Source organism: Salvia splendens, chromosome 1 (genome assembly GCF_004379255.2).
Source record: "Salvia splendens isolate huo1 chromosome 1, SspV2, whole genome shotgun sequence".
In the NCBI taxonomy this organism is placed as follows: Eukaryota; Viridiplantae; Streptophyta; class Magnoliopsida; order Lamiales; family Lamiaceae; genus Salvia; species Salvia splendens.
Genome location: NC_056032.1, coordinates 38,234,404 through 38,256,596, shown reverse-complemented (window position 1 = coordinate 38,256,596; position 22,193 = coordinate 38,234,404). Strand labels below are relative to the sequence as shown.

The window sequence follows — 22,193 nt, the reverse complement described above, 5'->3', positions numbered from 1 at the left end:
TTTTGCTATAAATGTTAATCAAAATATTTTATATAGTTAAATTTTTACGTAACTATCAGTGTTATAAAAAGGTGACCTTTTTTTTTCGTGCGACTGAGATCAAGCCACCCACAGTGTAGTTTTTCAAGATAGAATACTTTTGAAATGAAAATTCCTTGACATTATCATTTATCAATCGACATCAGCGATTTATAGAAAAAGATAAGCTTTTTGAGAGAATAAGTTATAGCTTTAAATCACAACAGAACACAACATTCTTTTTTATTTTAGGGCTAGTTCGGTGTTCATTAATTGAGCAGAAATGGTGTCAAATCATGGCAAAGTGGCTGGACGGTGTTCATTAATTATTTTTGCATGGTCCTCGATTGAAGCTCTGGCCCGCACTGTTGACATTGACTTTCGGCTGAAATAATTCACGCTGAGGACTTGATATTTGAAAACTCGTCCCCTACAATCCTCCATAATTGGTGGTGAAATCACGTCTCTGTCCCTCTACTTTTTGGGGTTCCCACCATTTACACAGTAGGCTGCATTTGAGGGTTCAAAATTTGCTAGATACTTTCTCTCACTACCTTCCTTTCCCCAAGGTCGGTGTTGAAGAAACAGTTTCGAAGATTCACACATTTGCCGGCATTTCCTCACCGGCGACGCGTACGACCATTGCCCGATATCGTTTTGTCTACACTTTTACCGCTTCCAACGTTCTTTCTATCGTTTTTCCTTGGATCTTGCCAACTGACTGGGTTGTGTTCATTCTCAGATCCGGCTACAACGGCCGCGTAGTGGAGGTGCTACACTCAAGGAGGCCAAAATTTTCAAAGGTATGCCGATGTCACTACTTTGTCACAAATATCCCCAACTGTACCGTTTAAATGTGCTACAAATTTCATTTATCGGTTACCAATTTTGCAGATCTATTGTGATTCCACTAGTATGTCGTATGTGTGTTTTGTTATGTGGTCCATTTGATGTTGGCTTAGATGAGGAACCCCGGTACTACTAACGGGATGTTGTACATGATGTTAGATGATATAATGCATATGTTGCACATAGAAACCACCACCCTTGTTCATAGGTACTTGAAATGTACTAGCCGGCGGAAAAGACGCGTTTTGGTTGAGCACGCACGCAGATACAATGTGATAAACAAAATGCCGATGCAAGTGAAGCATCTAGACCGACTGGTAAACGTCACTGACTACGACTGCATAGCAAATCTACGAATGGACCAGAACACTTTCGATCGTCTTTGTCGTGTTCTAGCAGTTCGATCTAGGTTAAAGACTGAAAAATGTGTTGGGGTGGAAGAACAAGTGGCAATGTTCCTTGGTGTATTGGCACACCATCAGAAAAACCGCGTGGTGAAATTTCAGTTTTAGAGGTCCGGGTCGACTGTATCGCATTACGTCAACAAAGTTTTGGCCGCAGTTTTAAACCTACATGGGGTTTTGTTGTCTCCTCCATTGCCGGTCGCAGGTGATTGTGTCGACTATAGTTGGAAGTGGTTCAAGGTGCGGTAAATGCATCTCACCATTGATTTGCTTATGTTGTTCTTACTTGCGATGTATACCGTTGTTCCATCAAAGTCGCTGCCAAGATTTCTTCTTCCCTGTGAGTCCATCCGAGGGGTCCGGTCACCCTTCTTAAACTTCCGTCGGGTTTTGTCGGGGTTCCCTGCAAGATGTAATAATGAGTAAACCATTAACTACAACCAAAAGCCGCAAGGTTCGCATAGCATGTCCTTTACAGAGTTACACACCGGCAGCACTGCCGGCATCAACAACCTTCAACAACCATCGATTGCGACATATTGACCTATGCACCACAACGTCTGTATTACATAACAGCAAAAAAAAATCATGACACAACCACAAACAAGAGGTGGGGATAAACTGACGTCCAAAGTTTACTCACGGTGGCTGGACCGGACACAGTTTGGAAGATGGGGTGTATGTGAAGGTTGATGATGGAGAAGCAAGGTGTATATAAGGTGTGAGTCGCCACGAAGAAAGGAAAATTTTGGAGGGTAATTCGAATGTTTCATTTTCGTGTTTGCCGCTTTAATGGAGGTGAGGGGTAGCTCAAGGAATTAAGGCAAAGTAATAGGGATACAACCGTCTGAATGCATGGATTTTGCTTGCGTGTTGTCAGACTAATATGGAACACCAAACACTCACATATATTTACGGCTTGGTGGGACTGACCGACCGACCGGCCGGATACAATTAAGTCAACATATAATTCTTCCTTTTCCAATTGGTGGTGAATCGAACGAGCCCTTAATCTGTTTGGGGTCAACTTTGCCAGAAATTTCTCCAACAAAGCTTCTTCGATCAAACAAAACCTACGTCAAAAGGTTGACAAATCTTATCACTGAATATAACTGAATTACATGATTAAACTCTACAACCGATAGAAAATTAACAGTATCCGCACAAATATAATTCTCACCACAAAGCAACATTTATTTGAGAAAGGGCAAATAAGCTTAATTCAATTATTAGGTAGTATCATTTTCTATTATTGAGTTTTGATTTTCTCGACTAGGAGTAAAAAAAAACATCACTCGGGTTAAATAACGGTCCGAGTTCCAAAATTTGTTTTTTCCTCAATTTATAGGCACTGCACTGACAATATAACAATTTTCTGCCCTAGTGAATGTCACGACCAAGCACAAATCCGTGAAAAGTGTAGGAGCTCATCGGTAGTATGAGGCTAGAATGTAGAGCATGAGCGCTGATGATGCAGTTACGAGCAATTCCTGAAAACCCATAAACCAATTATTTGTAATTTTCTCGAACACAACCATACATGATCATCTAAAGTGTAGGAAAAAGAGTAGTGGACAGATATAGTCTCACAGAAAAGCATATTCAGCAATGAAAAGTTCAAAATTAATGGGCCGGTCAAATGCCAAATTTCTTGCATGCATTTTATTATTGCTCGACCGCTATATGTCAGTCACACAATGAATTGAAGATGCTTCTGACATAGTGCATATTAGAACACGAGATTAAGTGCCACTCTGAGATGGAGTACTATATAACACTAGAACACATTAAAAAATATTATCATGAGATTTTGAGTTCATCAAAGGAATTCAATCATAAGTATACTAATCAATACAAGACAGAGTGGAGTGGCTATTACCTGGTTGTTGTACAAGAAAACAGGTACAAAGCCAGCCGCATATTCGATCACATTTAAAACACCAGTGTAGCCCTGCATGTTCACAATAGAGATATCATACAGGAAACTATCCCCCGTGAATACAGTTGAAATTTTATCCATAGGAACTAAACCACGAAACGCGCATGAGAAGACGTCTAAGCTTTCAGCAACCCATTTAACAGCGTTATATATAATCATAACTTGGATTGTTCCACTTACCAGAGAGGCAAAAGCTAAACAGCCAAAAACCAGTGAAAGAGATCGGAGCAGCCTTTTACCCATTCTCAACATCCTCCCTTCATCCTCACCACCTTCTTCCTGCAGTAAACACAAGTGTAGAGAGGTCACTTATTGAAGCTAATACTAACATTTCCAATTAGAAAAATTGAAAATCTTTCTTGAAGAAAAAGCCATTAAATTTCAGCGACCCACTTACACTAAATGTCGGAGATGAGGGAGGTTCAACTGCTTTTAACTTCTCAAATATCCGATAGACAAACACAAATGCCAAAAATTGCAAAGGTTTGTATTCAGCATATCCCCTGATAAATATCCAAGCTGTCTGCAGAATGAGCAAGGCAAATGATCTATGTTAGTGATGCTTCTCAAATGCACAAATATTGCACAGAATTATGACACCTGGCACTTTATCTTTTTATTAATCCAATGCAATAAAAATCCTAAAGGCAGAGATGTTAAGGGTTCTTATATAGCAAACATGTTCTTGTTTTTCCAGGAGCCATTATTTCTACAAGCTTAGATGGAAATTCCATGTACAAGTTTTAAAAAATGACATGACAGTATTCCGTCACTAAATGATTTTGAGCTATACCTTCATTGAGATCATCATTTTCACATATGGAGCAGGGCTGAAGTCATAATAATTGAGTCATTGACCACACTTGCATGCATAACATATCTTCAGGCAGTATCTTAAGCATGTTAGAATTTATAAAGAACATAAGACTTAAAAATTCAATTTCTAAAAGTGATAACTGACATCTTTCTCATTAATCTACTGGAATACTGCTCCAAGAAACAATGACAACAATACAGGAAAGATGAATTGAAATAATTTTCTACTTACAAAGACAGCTGATATTGCCATATTGATTTGAATATCTTTGGCCTCAGATTTGGTAAACCTGAACAATGTACCACGTAAGATCTTTCACCCCAAATGCAGAAGGAAAAAATTACAAATAAAAGGAGTTTGCAAAGGCCTGAAATAGAAATGTCAAGAAATTCAGAGAATACTTCTAATTCAGACAAGAATATCAAAACTAGCATAAAATTGATTTATTCAATTCAGTGGCATAAACACAAATAGATGAACCATAGAAATCTCAGAGATGAATTTTATGCATCCATCATACATAAACATGTGGACTGATACAAAGTTCCTTATGACAAAAATTTGATTAGTAGTATTAGCACATAGGGCGTCATAGTAGCTGCTACCTATAAGGATAATAAAGACTTGGAGACAGAAAAGAACTAATTCCATGGCAGCATAACAACATTAATTTCCACAAGTGCTGACTCTCAATTAGAAGAAATGCATACCTTGGTCCCCATGGAATGACTGGCAGTTTATCAGCATACTTTATATCTTTTGAAACCTGAAATTTAAATATATAGAAGAATGACGATCACGCAGATACATTTTTATAGAACTACCTTATTGTTACTTGACACACTTGAAGCACATTTGTTGTGCGCTCAAAACAAAGATTGCTCTTTTAATTCTTTAATCTTTAATGAAGAATTGAAGAAGAAATTGTTATAAAATGATTATACTACAAGAAGAATCAGAAATAAAGAAACTTCAATATCATGCCAGTCAAAAACAATTTCAAACCTTGTTAACATGATGAAGCTTAATGCTAAGGAATGAAAACTATGAATAATAGATTACCAGTTACTTATGATCTGTAATTTTCTGTGTCTAGGTATTATCGAATTGGTTCACATTTTCAATCCGATGGAAGGGATACTAATTCACCAGTTCCTTCGTTAAATTATTTGCGCTTCTTACGAAATTATTAAAAAAAATACAGCCTTCAGAACAGTAATGAACCAATTAATCTTTAACCCAATATAGTCAACGCATCGATGAAAACAGATGGAGTACCATAAAAAGATCTTGGCATACCTTAAATGAACCGAATGTTTCACCATGCTTCCTTTTCGTCAACTGAGACATCATGATTTTGTCATACGCTTTTTCCAACTACAAACAGGACGCGAACAACGATAAATACCAAACTCCAGCAACAAACAATGCTTAGCAGAGAAACAAACAAAATCCAATTTTAAAATAAGAGCGTAATAAGTAAGTCATACTTGAGCAGCTGCAGCGTCATCACCTCTCCTCTCGGCATCCTTGCGCTTTTTCTTGTAAGCTGCCTTGACCATATCGAATCCCTCAAGAGGGTTTACACCAAGAACCTACAAAATTTGATGAAGTTGCTCAAACAAACCCATAGCTTTTACTGTGGCGCAGAATTCTCGCTCGGGGTGGTATCGAGAATCACTTTCACCAATAACGGTTGAACAGAAAATAAAAATTACAAATTACCTCATATGGGTTTACATCGCTGCTTGAACCAGAACTTCCGGCGGCAGAAAATGCCGCGCAAATCAATCCTTTGCCGCTCCGTTGCTGCAATGTAGAAAACCTGAGGAACCAAAACACCCATTTTCATATTGAAAAGAAGAATAATGAGAAGATAAGGAAAAAAACAAAAGACGATAAAGCAAAGAGTAAAAACTAAAATTATCATCACCTAAGAAATGTAGGTTGAAGCAGAACTGAACGGGATTTTAGAAAATGATTAGTGGGCAGAAATTTAGGGGTTTTGGAGCATTGGATTAAGGACAGGGCCATCGATTTTCAGCGGAAACAACAATCAATTGAACAGGAGGACATCTGGTTAGGGTTTTGTTGGGTTTTGCTCCTTTGGCAGTGATGATTGGCTTATGTAGTATTTGAATAAATTTAGTTAATTCGATTTGGAAGACATAATGTTCGCGTGGCCTAATGGATAAGGCGCTCGCCTTCGGAGCGGGAGATTGTGGGTTTGAGTTTTTCATACATTTATTTACATTTTATTTTACATTCTGAAAATATCAAATTTTACTTAGTTACAGAATGTAGTTCTCAATCTCTAGTTAATCAGGAATACTTAAAAAAAATGCAACTAACAAATCCTATTTCCTTTATTTGGACATTGCGAAATTGACATCTCAAGTTGAAGCATACAAAATACTACTTGCATTTATTTGGACATTCCCAAGATGAAATTAACTTATTACACACATAAAGGCTACCAAATACACTAGATAGACAACATAACAACTTCAAGTTTATTTGATCAAACATAAGTAAAATTATGTAAGCTAATGTTTCTTCTCTGATATCTTGTAGTGAAATCCATCTGGAAATCTGATGATCGGCGACCGCACAATCTTGCCTCCCTTTACCAATTCCCATCTAACCAAAAAATAAAGAAGCAATTTGGATTCATGATCAGAAACTATATGGTTTCACAAAAATCTCAAAACATGCTTCTCTTTTCTTACTTGTACTTGGTGACCAAAACATGCAGAAAAGTTGCAATAAGAACTCTACTGTATTCTGCACCAGCACATTGCTTCATACCAGAACCAAATGGCATGAAACACTTTGACACTCGCTCGGTTGAATTTCCTGCAATCAAGCTCTAAATAAGTACTAGCTAGCCCACAATCTTGAAATTTATGTTCGACAGAAAAGATCTAACCTTCCATCTCCATGGGTTGAACTTAAGTGGATCCTCAAATTGGTTGGGGTTTAGATGAAGGCCGGCGGTAGCAATCATGATCACCCATCCTTGAGGAATTGTGTATCCTATATTATTCATTTATGAACAGTTAGCATAACATGGATATCCTCTATTGAGTTATAGTTTATCAGATGAGTCCATATACCGTTTACTGGGATATCTTTGAGAGCGCGACGAAAGAAGCCTGGAGCTATATTCCCCAGCCTGAGAACTTCATTGATCACCTGCAGTGTGAATGTCATTGATTTGAGGCCGGTAGCGTCTGAGTTCTCCCTCTTCTTCAAGATGGCCTCATGCTCGGCCTAATCATGGATGAAGCAAACAGATTAATTAATTAATTCTCATGAGATAGATTATAAGATGTTATGCAAATCACTCACAGTGAGTTCCTCCAGAACTAAGGGATGATCAGCAAGCAACTTGAATGCTAAAGCCAATGTGGTGGAGATGGAATCAGAAGTGACAAACAAGAGGCCGAACATGAGCTGGACTATGAAGTCGTCGTTGATGAACGAGTCCGTGCTCTTGTCTTGAATGATGTGGTCCAGGAGATCACCGTGGGGCCTCTCTGCCTTCGCCAGCCTCTTCGTCACAACCTCCCTCACCTTCTTGTGAATCTGCCAAAAACCACCAGTTATTTACTTGTAAATTTTGATCATGTTCAAAAACAGAAGAGTACCTGCAGACATTTGTGGTGTGATGTTCCAGGAATGTTGATGGGAAAAGACATCAGCCCTGCCACCAAATCCCTAAACATGTCGCTTATCTTCAACGGCGCATCCTCCAAATCGCCGCTGAAAATCTAGCCAGCCGCAAAATCAATGGACATCTGCTCAAACAATGAAAGATTACTCAGTTCAGTTTGTTGGTTGAATATACTACTTGATTCATTTATAGCTCCAGAATCATACCGTTACAGCTTGACTCTCAACTTCAACAGAGTCATGGGAAGCCCAAGTGGAGAGAACTTTCCTAGACATGGCTTCCATTTGAGGGAGGAGCCTTCACAACAAAGTGATTCAGTGTCAAGTTTCTAGTGTACTTTCTAGAAGACTGGCTAGCTTGGTCAAGGACCTCGGCAGAAGTGTCCATGGACCACGTGTCAGCTAGCTTCCCATCCTGCCGGAGGAGAAAGTAGTTGAACTCAGGATCTGCAGTGATGATCACCGGCCTCCCTGCCACGTTAGTTTTGAAGATGGGGCCATACCTGATACTCCCTCCGTCCCCAATTATGAGTCACTCTTTGATCGGACACGGGTTTTAAGGAAGTGTTTGAATGTGTGGTGTAATAAATAGAGTTGGGTAATGGAATGTGGGACCTCTTTAACTTTTAGGGTATTTTTAATGTCCAAATATAGTAAGTAGGAAGAGTGACTCTTAATCGGGGACGGACCGAAATGGAAAAGAGTGACTCTTAATCGGGGACGGAGGGGGTATATCACAAGGCGAGGTCAGCCATATATATTTTGACTTTTGAACATAGTATAAAAATAGTACTAGCATGTATAGATACTTTAATTAGTAGTGGTTCGTTCTCTTTTCTCGAATACTGACCAAATACTCCTTTAATTATTCATAAAATTTACATATCCTCAAATAATTAATCAAGAATTAAATATAAAATCAGTTTATCATTAATTTAGCTTGCTTAATCAATAATTATATATCTACTGTTTCTAGACAAAACTAATACAGTTACATTTTTAATACATTTTAATATTGTGAAAATATTTTTAGCAATTGAAGTATTTAAATTGAATAATAGAATAGTGAAACCCTTGAGCATGGGCGTGGGTGTTGTGCTCTTGCGGAAGAGCATGTAGTAAAAAATGAATAAATGTTGGTCCGAGCCCACATCCATGCTCTTGCGGAAGAGCATGGATGTGGATGCTCTAACGGAAGAGCAGGGAGTAAAAAATGAATAATTGTAGGTCCGTGCCCACATTTATACTCTTACGGAAGAGCATGGAAGTGGATACTCAACATCGAGAGAGAAGCTAAGGGAATCCACAATGGGACGCCCGATGGCACGCCCGATGCATGCCATCGTCCGCCCCATTGTAGGTGCCCGCCATCGTCCGCGGCCTACGCCCACGCCCGATGCGTCGTCCGCGGTTGAAGCGCGGACGATGGCCTATCGTCCGCGCCATCGTCCGCGCCATCGTCCGCGCCATTGTGGCCTCGGCGGACGATGAGCTATCGTCCGCGCCATCGGGCGCTCCATTGCGGGATCGGCGGGCGATGCCACGAGTTTTTTAATTTTTGTATAAATACTCCTACCCCACCTTCATTTGTAACGTTTCATTTTCACGATTTCACTCTCGAAACTCACATTTTGATTATTTCGACGAAATGGATGCAAATCCCAACAGTCCGATGTTTGGGGAGGCACGTTTGCCTGGTATAGAACCCGACGAATATCGGCCGTTCGATGCCAACGCACAGTACGATCTCGAATTCAGTACGGAATCGTACGGTTTTTGGTTTTTCTAACATGGAGCCGTCGCCAAACCGACCCGTCACCCCCTCCCGACGCGCCGCCGCCGACACCACCCCATCCGCTTCCGCCCCCGCGAAAAAGAAACGGAACCGGCAGCGCGCAGAAGTTGCCACCTCCGGTAGTATGTGAAGAGTACGCCCCCGGCGGTACAAACTACCAGCCGGATGAAATTCTCGTATTGGCGAGGTGTTGGGTAGATATATCGGAGGACCCGATATTCGTGAACAACCAGAGGCAGCAGGCATACTGGGAGCGCATCGCCGAGCGCTACTGAAGCCAAAAATTCTCCGGGGGTTGATCGATGAGTTGCGCCGGAAGTTGGGAATTGCGTAGATTAGCCAACTTGAATCGTGTAACTTTTGTGTATTTATTACTGCAATATTCGCCGGTTTTTGGTTACTCGTTGTGTTTTTCAATTAGTTTGCATTATATATTTGAAAACATTTAAATTAATTAACAAAACAATATTAAAACATATAGGGCGCGCCTTAGGGCGCCCCATTGCATGTGGGAGGGTAGGAGGATAAAACTGCTGACGTGGCGCGCCATAGGGCGCCCCTTAGGGCGCCCCATTGTGAATGCCCTAGGTTCATCATTGCAAGTGTCAAAAATCTTTGAACTAAATAGCGAAAATGATTGCAAATGTATTAGAATTAGAATAAAAAACAATGCACAAGTTGCAAGCCAATTATGGTTTTGGTAGCACAAATACCAATCTAGCAATTAGTGAGCTGTGAGCCCCCCATTCACATGCATTGTAGGGAACCCTATTGATTGTGAAGATTCACATTATGGAATTTTGGTGGGTACATGCCTTTATCAACAATTACTTTTTGTTTATTGAAGATTTATTTTGTTTATTTTCACAAATCAATTTGGTCCACTATTTTCGTGATAGTGTGATGCTTCTTTTCTAGAAATTTATTTGATGCAAAAGACTATAAAGAATAACTGAACTGAGAGGTTATTAAAAAAACTCTAATTCCTTGAAATGAAAATAATAGGAGTATTATAAAATCAAAATCGCAGTCAAAATAAAGACACTCACTATTCATAAGTGTTTAGAAAAGCCTAGAAGCTAAAAAGGTAACAAAACGAAACTAGGATTTCTAAGCTCGAGTCGCAAACACCGTGCGAATTTCAAGTCATTCTGATATAGAACGTGTTTGGCACATTTTTGGCGTCGCCGACATGGGACTGCATCACCATTTATCTCGGAATTCACTAATCACCCCTTGTTACCCAATTTCTTCTAGGTATACAGTCATGTTATATTTTCTTAGTTCGTTAGCCTCAACAAATCGTCATCATGCATCCCTTTGTGCCCCTTAGATTGAAGAAAGAAGAAATAATGAGAAAGTGAAACCCCGACTATATATTGATTTTTTGTAGTTCATTGAATATAATGTGAAATGCATGTAGACATGAATGAAATCATTACCAATTATACTTAATAAGTCGAGCAGCGGCGTATCCATGTGGAAACAAGGGGTACAGCTGTACCCAAAACTCACAGCTTAATAATAGTGTTGATGTAGCAATTCTTATAACCTCAACTAATGTGGTGGTGGTAGAGCTCTAGCATTTTCACTTAATTGGCCTGTGATCGACTCCTTCCACTATCAAGCTGTGGATTTATTCCTTTTTCTGTTCCATTTTCCCTTTTATACACTTCTTTCATTTCTCAATTTTTTCTTTCTTTATCTTATTTTTTGTTTATATGAATGTATAATTTGTACTTCTTTCTATCTCAATTTTGTACTCTTAGGCGCTTTGTCCAAATAATTTATAAGTACATGAATGAAATATTTGTCCATCATTTCTTTTTTTTTTAATCTAAATTTGTATTCTTATGTTTTCGTCAAATAATTAATTTATATGACTGAACAATTTGACGATTCTTTCTTTCATAGTATATTTTTTTTAGTTTTTGTTTAGATAAACAATATAGAATTATCTCAATTGTTATATCACATCGAATGAATATATTGTAACACAAATTGTTAGTTTAATTGTGCTATAAAACGTGTTATCTATACATATATAAAAGACGAATTTTGGTCTTAATTTTAAATTTTATAAGTTTTGGGTATAAAAATGTGTGATTTTAAATATTATATAATCTTTATTTAGATAAAAAAAAATATAAGTATCTCATTTATTATATTCAAATTAAAAAAAAATTGTTGGAACACCAATTGTTAGTTTAATTGTATAAAATAAGTGTTATTTAGTATTTTAGGATGTACACCCTCCGTCCCAGATAATTTGTCCCAGTATTCCATTTTGGTCCGTCCCAGATAATTTATCCCACTTCAAATTAACCATAAATGGCAAAAAAAAAACACTCCATTCACCCACCACACTAGGCATGCACACGGGTCGGAAACCGCCGGTTCCGGTTCATGAACCGGTGATTCACGGTTCATCATTACCATGAACCGGAACCGTCCCGCCAAGAGTCCCGGTGGTTCCAGTTCCGGTTCAAAAACCCGCCGGTTCACGAGGCGGTTTAAAACCGCCGGTTTTTGGCCTGAACCGCCTCTTCTGGGCCGGTTCGGCGGTTCTTAATTTTTTTTTTGCATTTTTTATTTGTTTATCTATGAAATGTCCGTAAATAAAATTCAAAAAAACACGATAAAAGTTGCAATTTTATTGAGATTACAAGTTACAACAATTACAAATCACAAAAAACTTGAAGTCTTGAAGTCTTAAACAAAAATTTAAATACAACGAGACTACTAGTCTACAACTACAACGAAGCTAGTTACAAATTACAAAAAAGACTTGAAGTTCTGAACAATAAATTTATAAGTATATATACACTTAGTCGGCAAAGGAGATCTTTCTACATAACTAAATTGAGGACACATTTAGCAATTCAACCTTAAATGTTGAGTTTAGTCTAACAATCAATAATTATAGTTGAATTGTCAAAAGTTTTCCGAATTTAGCCTTATAGAGAAATCTACTTCATCGACTAAAGTATATACAAATACAATTATTTAATTGTATTTGCATATTTTTAAACTAGAAACAAATGGGAAAAAAAGAAATAAAGGAAAAAGGACTTGAGCTCAACTTAACAAAAATTTCGTCCTGAAATTTGCTTACGTCCTTCGAATGGTTCGCACCTAGCTTGCTCCAAAGTTTCACGCAATTCCAAGAAAAAGTTTCATGGTTCACCTATCTTCATTCGCACTCTCGATCTCCTTGCCTCGTCATGACTTGACAAATTAGGGTTCTCCCCACACTTTCAGATTCTCGTTCGTTTTTTGTCACTCGGGAAAGTGATAGATTATTTCAACTTAAAACTACGGTTCGCGCGTACCTAGTTTAACCTACAACATAAACACTCTATGTTCGCAACATACTCCATCATCTCATAGATCAACAAATATCACATTTAAAGTCATTCATACTTCAAATAACAAGTATAATACACAACATTTTCACATCTCATATCAAAACACTTTCGCACTTCGCATTTACATTCATAAAAAATTTTGACACAAAAGTTTTCTTCAAACTCTCACTTATCTTAAAAATTTTGAACTATCTTTCTCACTTTAAAACTCAAACTCGAAATCAAACTCATAATTTCTCTTCAAAACTTGCTATTTTCTTAAACATCAGAAAATATTATTCTCAATTTGAAATCAATCCCTCACGGAAAGATTTCACTTCCTCGTTCTTATAAAAATTTTCTCCTCTTCCATTCTCAAAATTCTCTCATTTTCCTTTCTCCAAAACTTTCTCATAAAAACATTCTAAAAAAACAAGTTACCTTTTTCTCGGTTGAGTGCGATGAGTCGGGATGTTGAGCCTTCAATGCATAATTATTATCATTATTATTTTAGTCTAGCGAAACAAGTCTAGACTAAGACGGAAAAAGACTCTCAGGTCCAGAGCGAAAAGAAAAATTGCTCTGATACCACTCTGTCACGCCCGCATTTTCTAAGGATAGAAAACACGGTTGATCGCGACTAGGGGAGGATTAAAGAAGCGGGGAAGAAAGGGGGAAACAACACAACTCGACCATAGCTCGAAACAAATGGGACTAGCTTGAATAAAATCAGAGTATCTCAACAATACATTAACTCAAAAGAAGGACAACTACTTAGCGGAAGCATTTGAGAGAAGGAATATGCCACGTGTGAAGACATGACACATTTTGGACACTTAAATTTCTCCAACGGTCTTGCTCAACACCCACCGCGCCCGTCACGCTCAACCTGCAAATTTTTTAAAAGAAATGCATGGCTGAGTACTTGATGCACTCAGTGGATACATGCCAAAATAATTTTAATAAAATATTGTGTCAGCATTTAAAAGTGAACTCGGGGTTTTATAAAAGACCAAGTCACCAAAACATTTTATCGCTCAAAAGTATGGCTGCAGCCCATTTTTCTCTCTCCTCGTACCATATCTGAACCTCCTATGTGAAACGAGAACGTGGCCACATTCTCGATCACCGGACCGGCCAACTCGAAAGCTAGCGCACGATCCCCTCTGTGTACACTAGCTTGAATAGGGACTCGCTCACTAGACAAACCCGAATTCGATTAAACTCATAACTTCTAGTAGGGACTCGCTCCCCACTAGGCGATCAGATAGGCACATCCTCAAAAACAAAATACGACATGACACAATATATTTGGAATTTGATCACATAACTCGTGCTTGAAATAAACTGCTTAGGGCATAGTCCTTAATTAAAAAGAAAGCCCACCTCAAATGCTTAACTCCTCAATCACTTTCTACTTCAACCACAAACGACGTGCAGAGTTCACCCTTTTTAAACTAGCAAACACGTCTATACTCCCAGCAAACGACGTGCAGAGTCAGCAACATATATTTTTTTTAACTCCCAGCCACCTTCTTTTTAAAACTAGCAAACACATAACTTATTAAAATACTCCCACACAAACATACGTACATATTACTATAAAAAGGAAAAAAGAGAAGTGGTACTATTTAAAAGTATACTCCCACATGCATCCCTACACGTCTATACTCCCTTCCAGCAGCACACGTATATGTACAAAAAGAAACAAAAAGGAACTGCATACCCCCTACCGCCAACGTATCTCTCTCCATGTCAATTCGCCGCCGCTGCCATCTCCTTCACGCCGCTGCTGGGATTGCCATCGCCGTCTCACCCTTTTTCTCCCCTCGTCTCCCGGTTTCCTTCTCTCCAAAATTGGATGTATGATTGTTGCTAGGGTTTTGAAAGAAAGTGGGTAAAGACTGTTTATTATTGTGTGAACGTGGGATATATATATATATACGCAAAACTGATAGGTATTGATGGATTTGGTGGTTGGAGAGATTTTAGGGAGTAGAGATATGGGGAAATCGTTTGGTGATAGGGTTTGGATATCCCCAATGCTCATTTGCATTAGGGAATCAAAGCCCACGTAGTTCTCATACCTTACTTACCTATTTGGCTTAGCCGGCGGTTGACGGTTGGCCTACGATTCATTCCTGGTGAATTCTTCTTGTGATCCCTCCTGACGATCATCCCAATCATTTTCTTGTTCTCTGACGTCATCTTTGGCCCAATCATCAAGTAACATCACGGCTTCCATATTTTTCACGGAGAGCTTACTTCTTGATTCATCCAATACACGTGAGCCAACACTAAAAGTGGACTCGGCGGCGACAGTGGAAGCCGGAACAGAAAAAATTTCCTTGGCCATTGACGCAAGTATGGGAAAATCTTTCTCGTGTGTTCCCCACCAATCAAGGACGTCGATTTGGGCGGGAGGAGTAGGACCTTCATCACCAAAGGAAAAGAGTGAATCGAAATATAAATCTAACTCACTTACCATACCTGAGGTCGACCTTCCGCTGGTGCTGTAGCTGTATAGGTCGGCTAATTGGGATTGCGCGCCGGGGCGATCATAATCGACTTGAAATGCGAAGCCAAAGTTATGTTGTTGAGGAGGGGGAGGTCTTCTGACTTGGTGGGTACTGTTATACTTGGTTTCATATTCGGTGTAGAGAGCACGCAAGTTAAACTTGAAGGTTTGTTGGATAATTGACCGATCCGGGAGGTTTATTTGAAATGTTTCTGAGAGGTCTACTCCGAATTCGTCACTGGTATCTGATTGCAATGCTTTAAGTGGACTAAGATCAATAGAACTCAAATTGTTATAATAAAAATCTAAAATCCTTGAGGTACTGGCTAATTTCCATTTTGAATCCAAGACCTTTGCAATCAAAAACACCGTTGGAATCTCACTGAAATACTTAAAGCCATTTCTCAATCATATAATATAAAACACACATCAATTCAGGTGAAGAGTAAGCATTTTTCATCGCAGTTTTAAAACCAAGTGATATATACATGCAATGCTCTAAAACACGAACAGCAGTGCAATAATAAACACCCGATATTTCAACAGTTGCATTTTTGAAATATTTGAACAATTTAAATAAAGCCACGCTATGATCCCTACAACTATGCGAAAGATATAAATCAGAAACGGGATAGGTTCTAAAAAAATCACACAAAGAATCTTTATGTGTCAAAGTAGAATTCAGACAATCATAATTCCATCTATGAGACACATCCATGGTAAAATTCGTATATCTTACATTCTTTTGATGACAATACTTCTTCCAAGCTTTGCCAATAGGTGGCTTTTGATGGATTAATCTAACTGCAGTTCTTATATGACTAACATGCTTTTGCCATAATTCAATCGCATCTTGTACACATAAATTCAAAATATGACATATGCATCTTTGATGAAAATACTAACCTCCAATAACCGGAGCACAAGCCGCAATTAAGTCATTAATACTTGTAGTGTTAGCAGTTGCATTATTAAAACCAACAGAAAATATCTTATTGCATAATTGAAATTCATTCATAACTTGAATAATTAAATAAGCAATTTCAGGTGCAGTGTGTGGTGTCTCAAATTCTCTAAAACCAATTAAGCGTTTGTTCAAAGTCCAACTATTGTCCACAAAGTGAACCGTAATGCCCATGTATGAATGCCGGTTAAAACAATCAATCCATACATCTGAGCAAATGTTCACTTTGTGTCCCAAGTTTAGTAAATAACGTGATAATTCAACTTTTTTCTCCAAACATTGTCTAACGGTAGATTGTTGAACGGTCATTCGACCTACTCTTTTGATAGCTACGTTCAAACCACTTTGCATAGTAACCTCAATTTTTTTGTCATCATAAACATTAAACGGGAAATGATTCATTGCAGCTCATCTAGTCATAACGTCAGTAAATTTTTTTTGATCATATTTAAAAAGAGGCGTACCTGACGAACCTGAGCCACCGGGTTGGAAGTTTAGTTCAGTTTGGGTAGAGATAATGCCACATTCTACCGGATGCTTTGTCACCAAATGACGACGGAGGGTGCCATATCCCCCACCACTCGCAAATTTGTAGACTTTATCACAATAGTTACAATATGCATGAAACACCGATGTCTCTTCTTGAGAGTGCGGATCATGAGGACTTGGAATCACCACCGGGACCTTCTTGTAGTGTTTAACAAAAATATCAGATTTCAAAACTTTTGTAGTGTTAGTGGGTGTAGGGGGAGGAGACATGTCCTCATTTCCGCCGGTGATAGACGGAATACGAGAATGAGATCTATCATCATTGTTGTCTGAGTCCGACGATATAGACACGCCGTACTCGTCATCTTGTTGGGAACCACCGCCCCCGCCCCCACCTTGATGCATTTCAGCGAGTAGCATGACGGTCCTATGATCTTCTTCTATCTATAAATATTATATAATTTGAAGTTTAAAAAACTCAATCTTATGAAAGTATGAATTGTAAAAATAATTTTATTTTTTAGAACTTACTTGCATGCGTTCAGCCGTCACTTGGGAAACCTCTTCCATAACTTCTCGACGACTAGGTCGCCTTGATTTTGAGGGACGACTACTTTGATCTTGGGCAATTCCTTTGCCCCGATCACCACGTCTCGGTCCACCACGAGAAGAAGACATAGTGCAAAATGAAAGTAGTACGGAATGTGGAGTATTGAATAAATGGTAAATTACGAACACAACAACAAATATAGTAGTAAGTAGTAACTAGTAAACAACTTGAGCAATTAGAGAGAATGAATAGAGAATAGAGAAATTGAGATTGAGAGAAGGAAATCCTTGTTAACACAAGAATGGGGTGAGTAAATATGATGGGGGAAGTAGGGTATTTATAGGAGTAAAATTGGAAGAAAAAAAAAATCAAATTTCAAATTTGGCCGGTTTACCGCCTGAACCGGAGGTTTAGTCCACGGTTTCTGACAGAAACCGGCGGTTTCTGACCGGTTTTCAGGTCTATACACTGCCACCTATGCTCTGCCACTTGAAAAAGCACCTGAAACGTCGGAAACCGGCGGTTTACCGCTGGTTTTTCTGCACACTTAGCCGGAATCCCATCGTTGGAACCGTTGAACTGTCGGTTACAGTTCACGATATTCCCGAACCTGAACCGGCCTGCTTGAACCACCGAACCGCCGGTGCCGGTTCCGGTTTATGAACCGGCGGTCCAGTTCGGTTTGTGCATGTCTACACCACACCACCCACATTTAATCGATCACCATCCACATTCACTCTCACATCCTAATTTACTCCCACCTCTTCACATTCACTCCACATCCACCCAAATTTCCACCGCCTCTATCATTTCACCCCCACCCCCAATTTCGTCCAAAACCCTAGATTTCGAGAGCTCCATCTGCGATGGCTTCCTCAGCCGACTCATCTTCTTGTTTTTTATCGGTCGTTCTGGACATTTGGGTAGCAGATTTGGGAGTATTTGGGCAGCATCGGTCGACTCCTCTCCTCTTCCTCAGCAGATTTGGGCATTTGGGCAGTAGATTTATGAAAAATGGAAGTATTATAGGTAGCATTTGGGCAGAATTTGGGAGTATTTTGGGCAGCAGATTTGGGAGTATTTTGGATGATTAAAACATTAATTACAACAAAAAATTGAAGAATTTTTTTTAATTATACTCCAATCATCACAAATTCAATATTTCTATAAAACAAAGCAGAAAAAAAAATCAGAGTGGGACCCTTTTTCACTGCATACCTTCATTTAAATCAAAGTCAAACAACATTTCTTAAAATCCGTGTCAGGTCAAACTGTCCCAAATTATCTGGGACGAAGGGAGTACTATTTTTAATGAGTTATATAATTATTTTTCACATATTTCATACCCTGAATCAAATATCCTGGGTATATATATTTCGTATCCTGAATCAAATATCCTGGATATATATATGCCACTTTAGTCGAGTTTGATATGACCAGATATAAGCAAGTTTTCGAGTGATTAATTATTAAGGAATCAAGGGTATAAAATTGGCGTCGACAATATTTCAAAAGAAATGTTAATAAATGAAATGATTGTGTTTTGTACTCCATTCTATTTGTCGGTACAAGTATACAAATATGTTGAATAGTAGTACAATTTTGGTGCACAATCTGGCGAGCAAAAAAGTAGAATTAAAATGGCACATGTGGAAAGGATAATAAAAATATTAGATGAATTTAATGAATAACTATAAAGTAGAATTGAGTGTGGGGAGTGCAATTCTTTAAGGAAACAGCCCTCCAACCTAAACATAAAGTTGATTTGTACTCTTCTCTTTCCTATGTTATGGACACAGTATTTTGTGGTATGCAACTAGCTAGTAGTCAACTACTCTATTTTTCACATAAAATGAACAGTAAATATTTTCAATTGTAAAATTGCACCTATTCAATTTCAATCTTGCCATTCAAGTTCAGGAGGAGATGGTGCTCAATAGTCGAATGTAGTATCTCAAGCTTTAGATAAGGTGATTCCCAAAAATTCAACGTGCAAAATTCAAGTGATACATCAAGCTCTAAATGTTGACATGATTTTATACACGTATATGTAGGTCTTCAACTAATAGAATACTAGTGCTATCTGATATGGTAATGCATTATTAAAAGTACTACTTATAAAGTAGATAATAATGTATATACGCTTAAAAAGTCTAATGTGTCCTTTGGAGGAGCTTTTTCCCTAAATTATATAGGCAGGTAAAATAAAGAATAGATGCAATGTTGATTTATGGAGTAATTAAAGAATCAAATTTCGTTGGAAATTCATTAGCCATTCTTTACAATTTAAGAATAACTAGCATCACACCCGTGTTGGGGTTTGGTGCCCCTTGCACAGCGAAAGTCATGCATACACAAATAAATCAGATCTACATATCTATTTGACAGATTATGGGATCAATTTATCACATGTTAAACAATCAATTGCATGCTAGAACACACATAAATTCATGCGTAAGGAAATTAAATCCTAATTCATGAATTCCTACGATTTAGAATTATCGATCTGATTGTTCAAAGAATCGACGATTGCTTGCGCCTTCTCCACATGATGTTCTTCGTACTCAACTACGAACCTTCTAATCTGTATCCCGAACTCAGAACTTAATCTTTGAGTGGGCAAAGCTCGTCGGAATCAAAAGGACTTGATTAGAGAAGAAGACAAAAATTCAGTTCCGGAGAGAACTGGAAAACACTTTCAATCTGGAGAGAGGAAAGATCAAAAATGAATTAATTAATTAATTTGTCTTTTGTCTAATCTCCTTTATATAGAGTTATGATGGACCAGATTAGGGATCCATGGAGGTTGGACTTGAGCCAAACCTGTTGGACTTTTACTAATTAAATTGAGCCACAATTTAATACAAGTCCAAATAGAATATTATTATCACACACTATAGTATAATAATATTGACTGCCCATCCAATCCCAAATTACAAGTAATCCGGGTACCTCTTTAATTTATTATTTTTCGTGTTTAAGATATAAATATCCATTAATTAATTCAAGTCTGTTATTTGACTTTAATTAATTAATATCTTTTTCCAAGATTTGTCTAGTTCAAAATCTTTATTTATTATTCTGGAATAAATTCCAACCTGTCGGGTTTCTAAATAATAAAACCTTTTTCGGACACCTCTTGAGGATATTATCAAACTGGACTCACCAAACACACGATTCATTGCAATAACAATACTAGCACCTCTAGACATCGATCACCACTACCCAAGATATCAGGATTCTTGGATTGCGAAAAATCCGCACAATTTGATAAATCAAAGTAATGCATAATCAATATCGTATGCTCAATGCTATGTCAACAATGATTAAGAAATAACAATTACCGAGACCTCATCTTTCAGTAAATAACAATAAAGACTTATCTCAACTGTTAGATCCTTCTGTGCTATACCACACCAGTGTCGTTTATTTTATAAGGTAAGGAAACATGCAGACTGACACTGTAACCTTTCACGATATGTAGCCAAAGTCTATATAGGTTGTGAAATTCTATTTCTCTTCCACAAAGAACCGACTGCGTCACCTTCTGTGAACGTCGTTCACGACCAGTCTACTATTGCAGAAGAATTAGACTTGTTTGTTTCTTATACATTTAAATGTTTGAGAAACATCTTATAAATGTATAAGCAAACACCAATGCGATAAAATTACTTATTCTCGCCTTGGGTTAAAAGTGGATTGTAGAATTTATTGTATACAAGCAATTCTATCCGTGCAACAAACTCGAAATATGCTTTTCAGTATACCAATCCTAACAGCCCGTGCGTTGCACGACTCATATTATTTTCCTCAGTTGTAATTTTAAGTTATGAATTAATTGAATGGAGTGATAAGTAATATGATTACATATAATTTAAAAATCACAAAATACATACGCCTTATTAGACATGTTAAAACCATAAACGTAAATAAGTTTTGAAATAAATCAAATTTGATTGGGGCACTTTTAGATTTCTACAACAAATAGAGCAATCATATATAGGGAAATGATCCAAACAAAAATGCACTTAAACAAAGAAATACATGCCGATTTTGGACCATATGATTAGACAATCTGATGGCTCCATTTATTTCATAAGTATTCTTTTTTTAATCATTAAAAATTGTATAAGGTTAGTAATGTCCTTATGTGATGTCGATTGTTATGGCAATCCCTACAATCGTGCATATTTCTCTTTCCACTAACAAATCAAATCATGTGCGTGATTTATGAGTTAACAGATTCTTCAACTTCAACTCCTTCGCCACTCCTTCATCTTCTTCATCGGCAATCCCTACAATCTTCCATTATACTTCTTTCCGTGAAGATTTATTCTTCGTGAATAATTATCTTCCAGATTGTTTGTGTGTTTATGGATTCCTTTAACACTCTATCGTCTCATACGCCTCCTTCATCTGTAATTTTTTCTCCAGGTCCAATCTAACTTTTACTGAGTACTCCATAATCCATATCAATGTTTTCTCATCTCCTTCTTCACTCCATCAGTTGGTTATGCTTGTAATCTATAATTTTTTCATTTAATTTTTTTCATGGTTTGATAACTTCCATCAGTCGGTTTTTTATGGCAGATTTTTTTGTATCTACATTCCACAAATGGAAATCAGAGCACATCCTATTTCTCATGGGGACAATCAATCATCTGCTGATGACAGTGTAGATAATACATGTTCATTCCTCCTCATTTTCTCATTTCACTGGTACGACTTATTTATGGTCTTATTCACTTGCTGTGAATTTTATGTTTTTCATACTACACAACAACACTGTCTCTTTCATTTGTCTTTTATGCTTCGATTTCGCCTTTAG

General features: G+C 37.8%; 2 protein-coding genes, 1 long non-coding RNA gene and 1 pseudogene across 3 annotated transcripts; 1 reads left to right on the top strand and 3 right to left on the bottom strand.

Annotated features, from left to right (window-relative positions):
- Positions 1-302: 302 nt before the first annotated feature.
- On the top strand, positions 303-1,606 carry LOC121749588. Its single transcript, XR_006039645.1, has 2 exons — positions 303-651; positions 761-1,606. It is a non-coding gene; the product is annotated as an uncharacterized LOC121749588 (long non-coding RNA).
- Positions 1,490-2,339, bottom strand: LOC121749578. Its single transcript, XM_042144151.1, has 3 exons — positions 1,915-2,339; positions 1,760-1,831; positions 1,490-1,674 (listed from the first exon to the last, which is right to left on the bottom strand). Exons 1-3 carry the CDS (start codon positions 2,042-2,044, stop codon positions 1,490-1,492), a joined length of 387 nt encoding a protein of 128 aa, XP_042000085.1. The 5' UTR covers positions 2,045-2,339.
- Positions 2,340-2,467: 128 nt separating this feature from the next.
- LOC121749568 lies at positions 2,468-6,304 on the bottom strand. Its single transcript, XM_042144142.1, has 10 exons — positions 5,961-6,304; positions 5,753-5,852; positions 5,518-5,622; positions 5,327-5,404; positions 4,738-4,793; positions 4,259-4,316; positions 3,608-3,733; positions 3,391-3,489; positions 3,151-3,222; positions 2,468-2,761 (listed from the first exon to the last, which is right to left on the bottom strand). Exons 1-10 carry the CDS (start codon positions 6,059-6,061, stop codon positions 2,699-2,701), a joined length of 858 nt encoding a protein of 285 aa, XP_042000076.1. The 5' UTR covers positions 6,062-6,304; the 3' UTR covers positions 2,468-2,698.
- Positions 6,305-6,425: 121 nt separating this feature from the next.
- LOC121785935 lies at positions 6,426-8,228 on the bottom strand (annotated as a pseudogene).
- Positions 8,229-22,193: the final 13,965 nt, after the last annotated feature.

Bases quoted from the DNA above. Each gene is read 5' to 3' on its own strand.
- LOC121749578 (XM_042144151.1), bottom strand. From the start codon at position 2,044: ATGAAACATTCGAATTACCCTCCAAAATTTTCCTTTCTTCGTGGCGAC. The intron at 1,832-1,914 runs GTGAGTAAACTT...TATGTAATACAG, and splicing joins CTGTGTCCGGTCCAGCCACC to ACGTTGTGGTGCATAGGTCA. The intron at 1,675-1,759 runs GTGTGTAACTCT...TACATCTTGCAG, and splicing joins TGATGCCGGCAGTGCTGCCG to GGAACCCCGACAAAACCCGA.
- LOC121749568 (XM_042144142.1), bottom strand. From the start codon at position 6,061: ATGGCCCTGTCCTTAATCCAATGCTCCAAAACCCCTAAATTTCTGCCC. The intron at 5,623-5,752 runs GTAATTTGTAAT...CAAATTTTGTAG, and splicing joins GCGATGTAAACCCATATGAG to GTTCTTGGTGTAAACCCTCT. The intron at 2,762-3,150 runs GTAATAGCCACT...ATGGGTTTTCAG, and splicing joins TTTTCTTGTACAACAACCAG to GAATTGCTCGTAACTGCATC.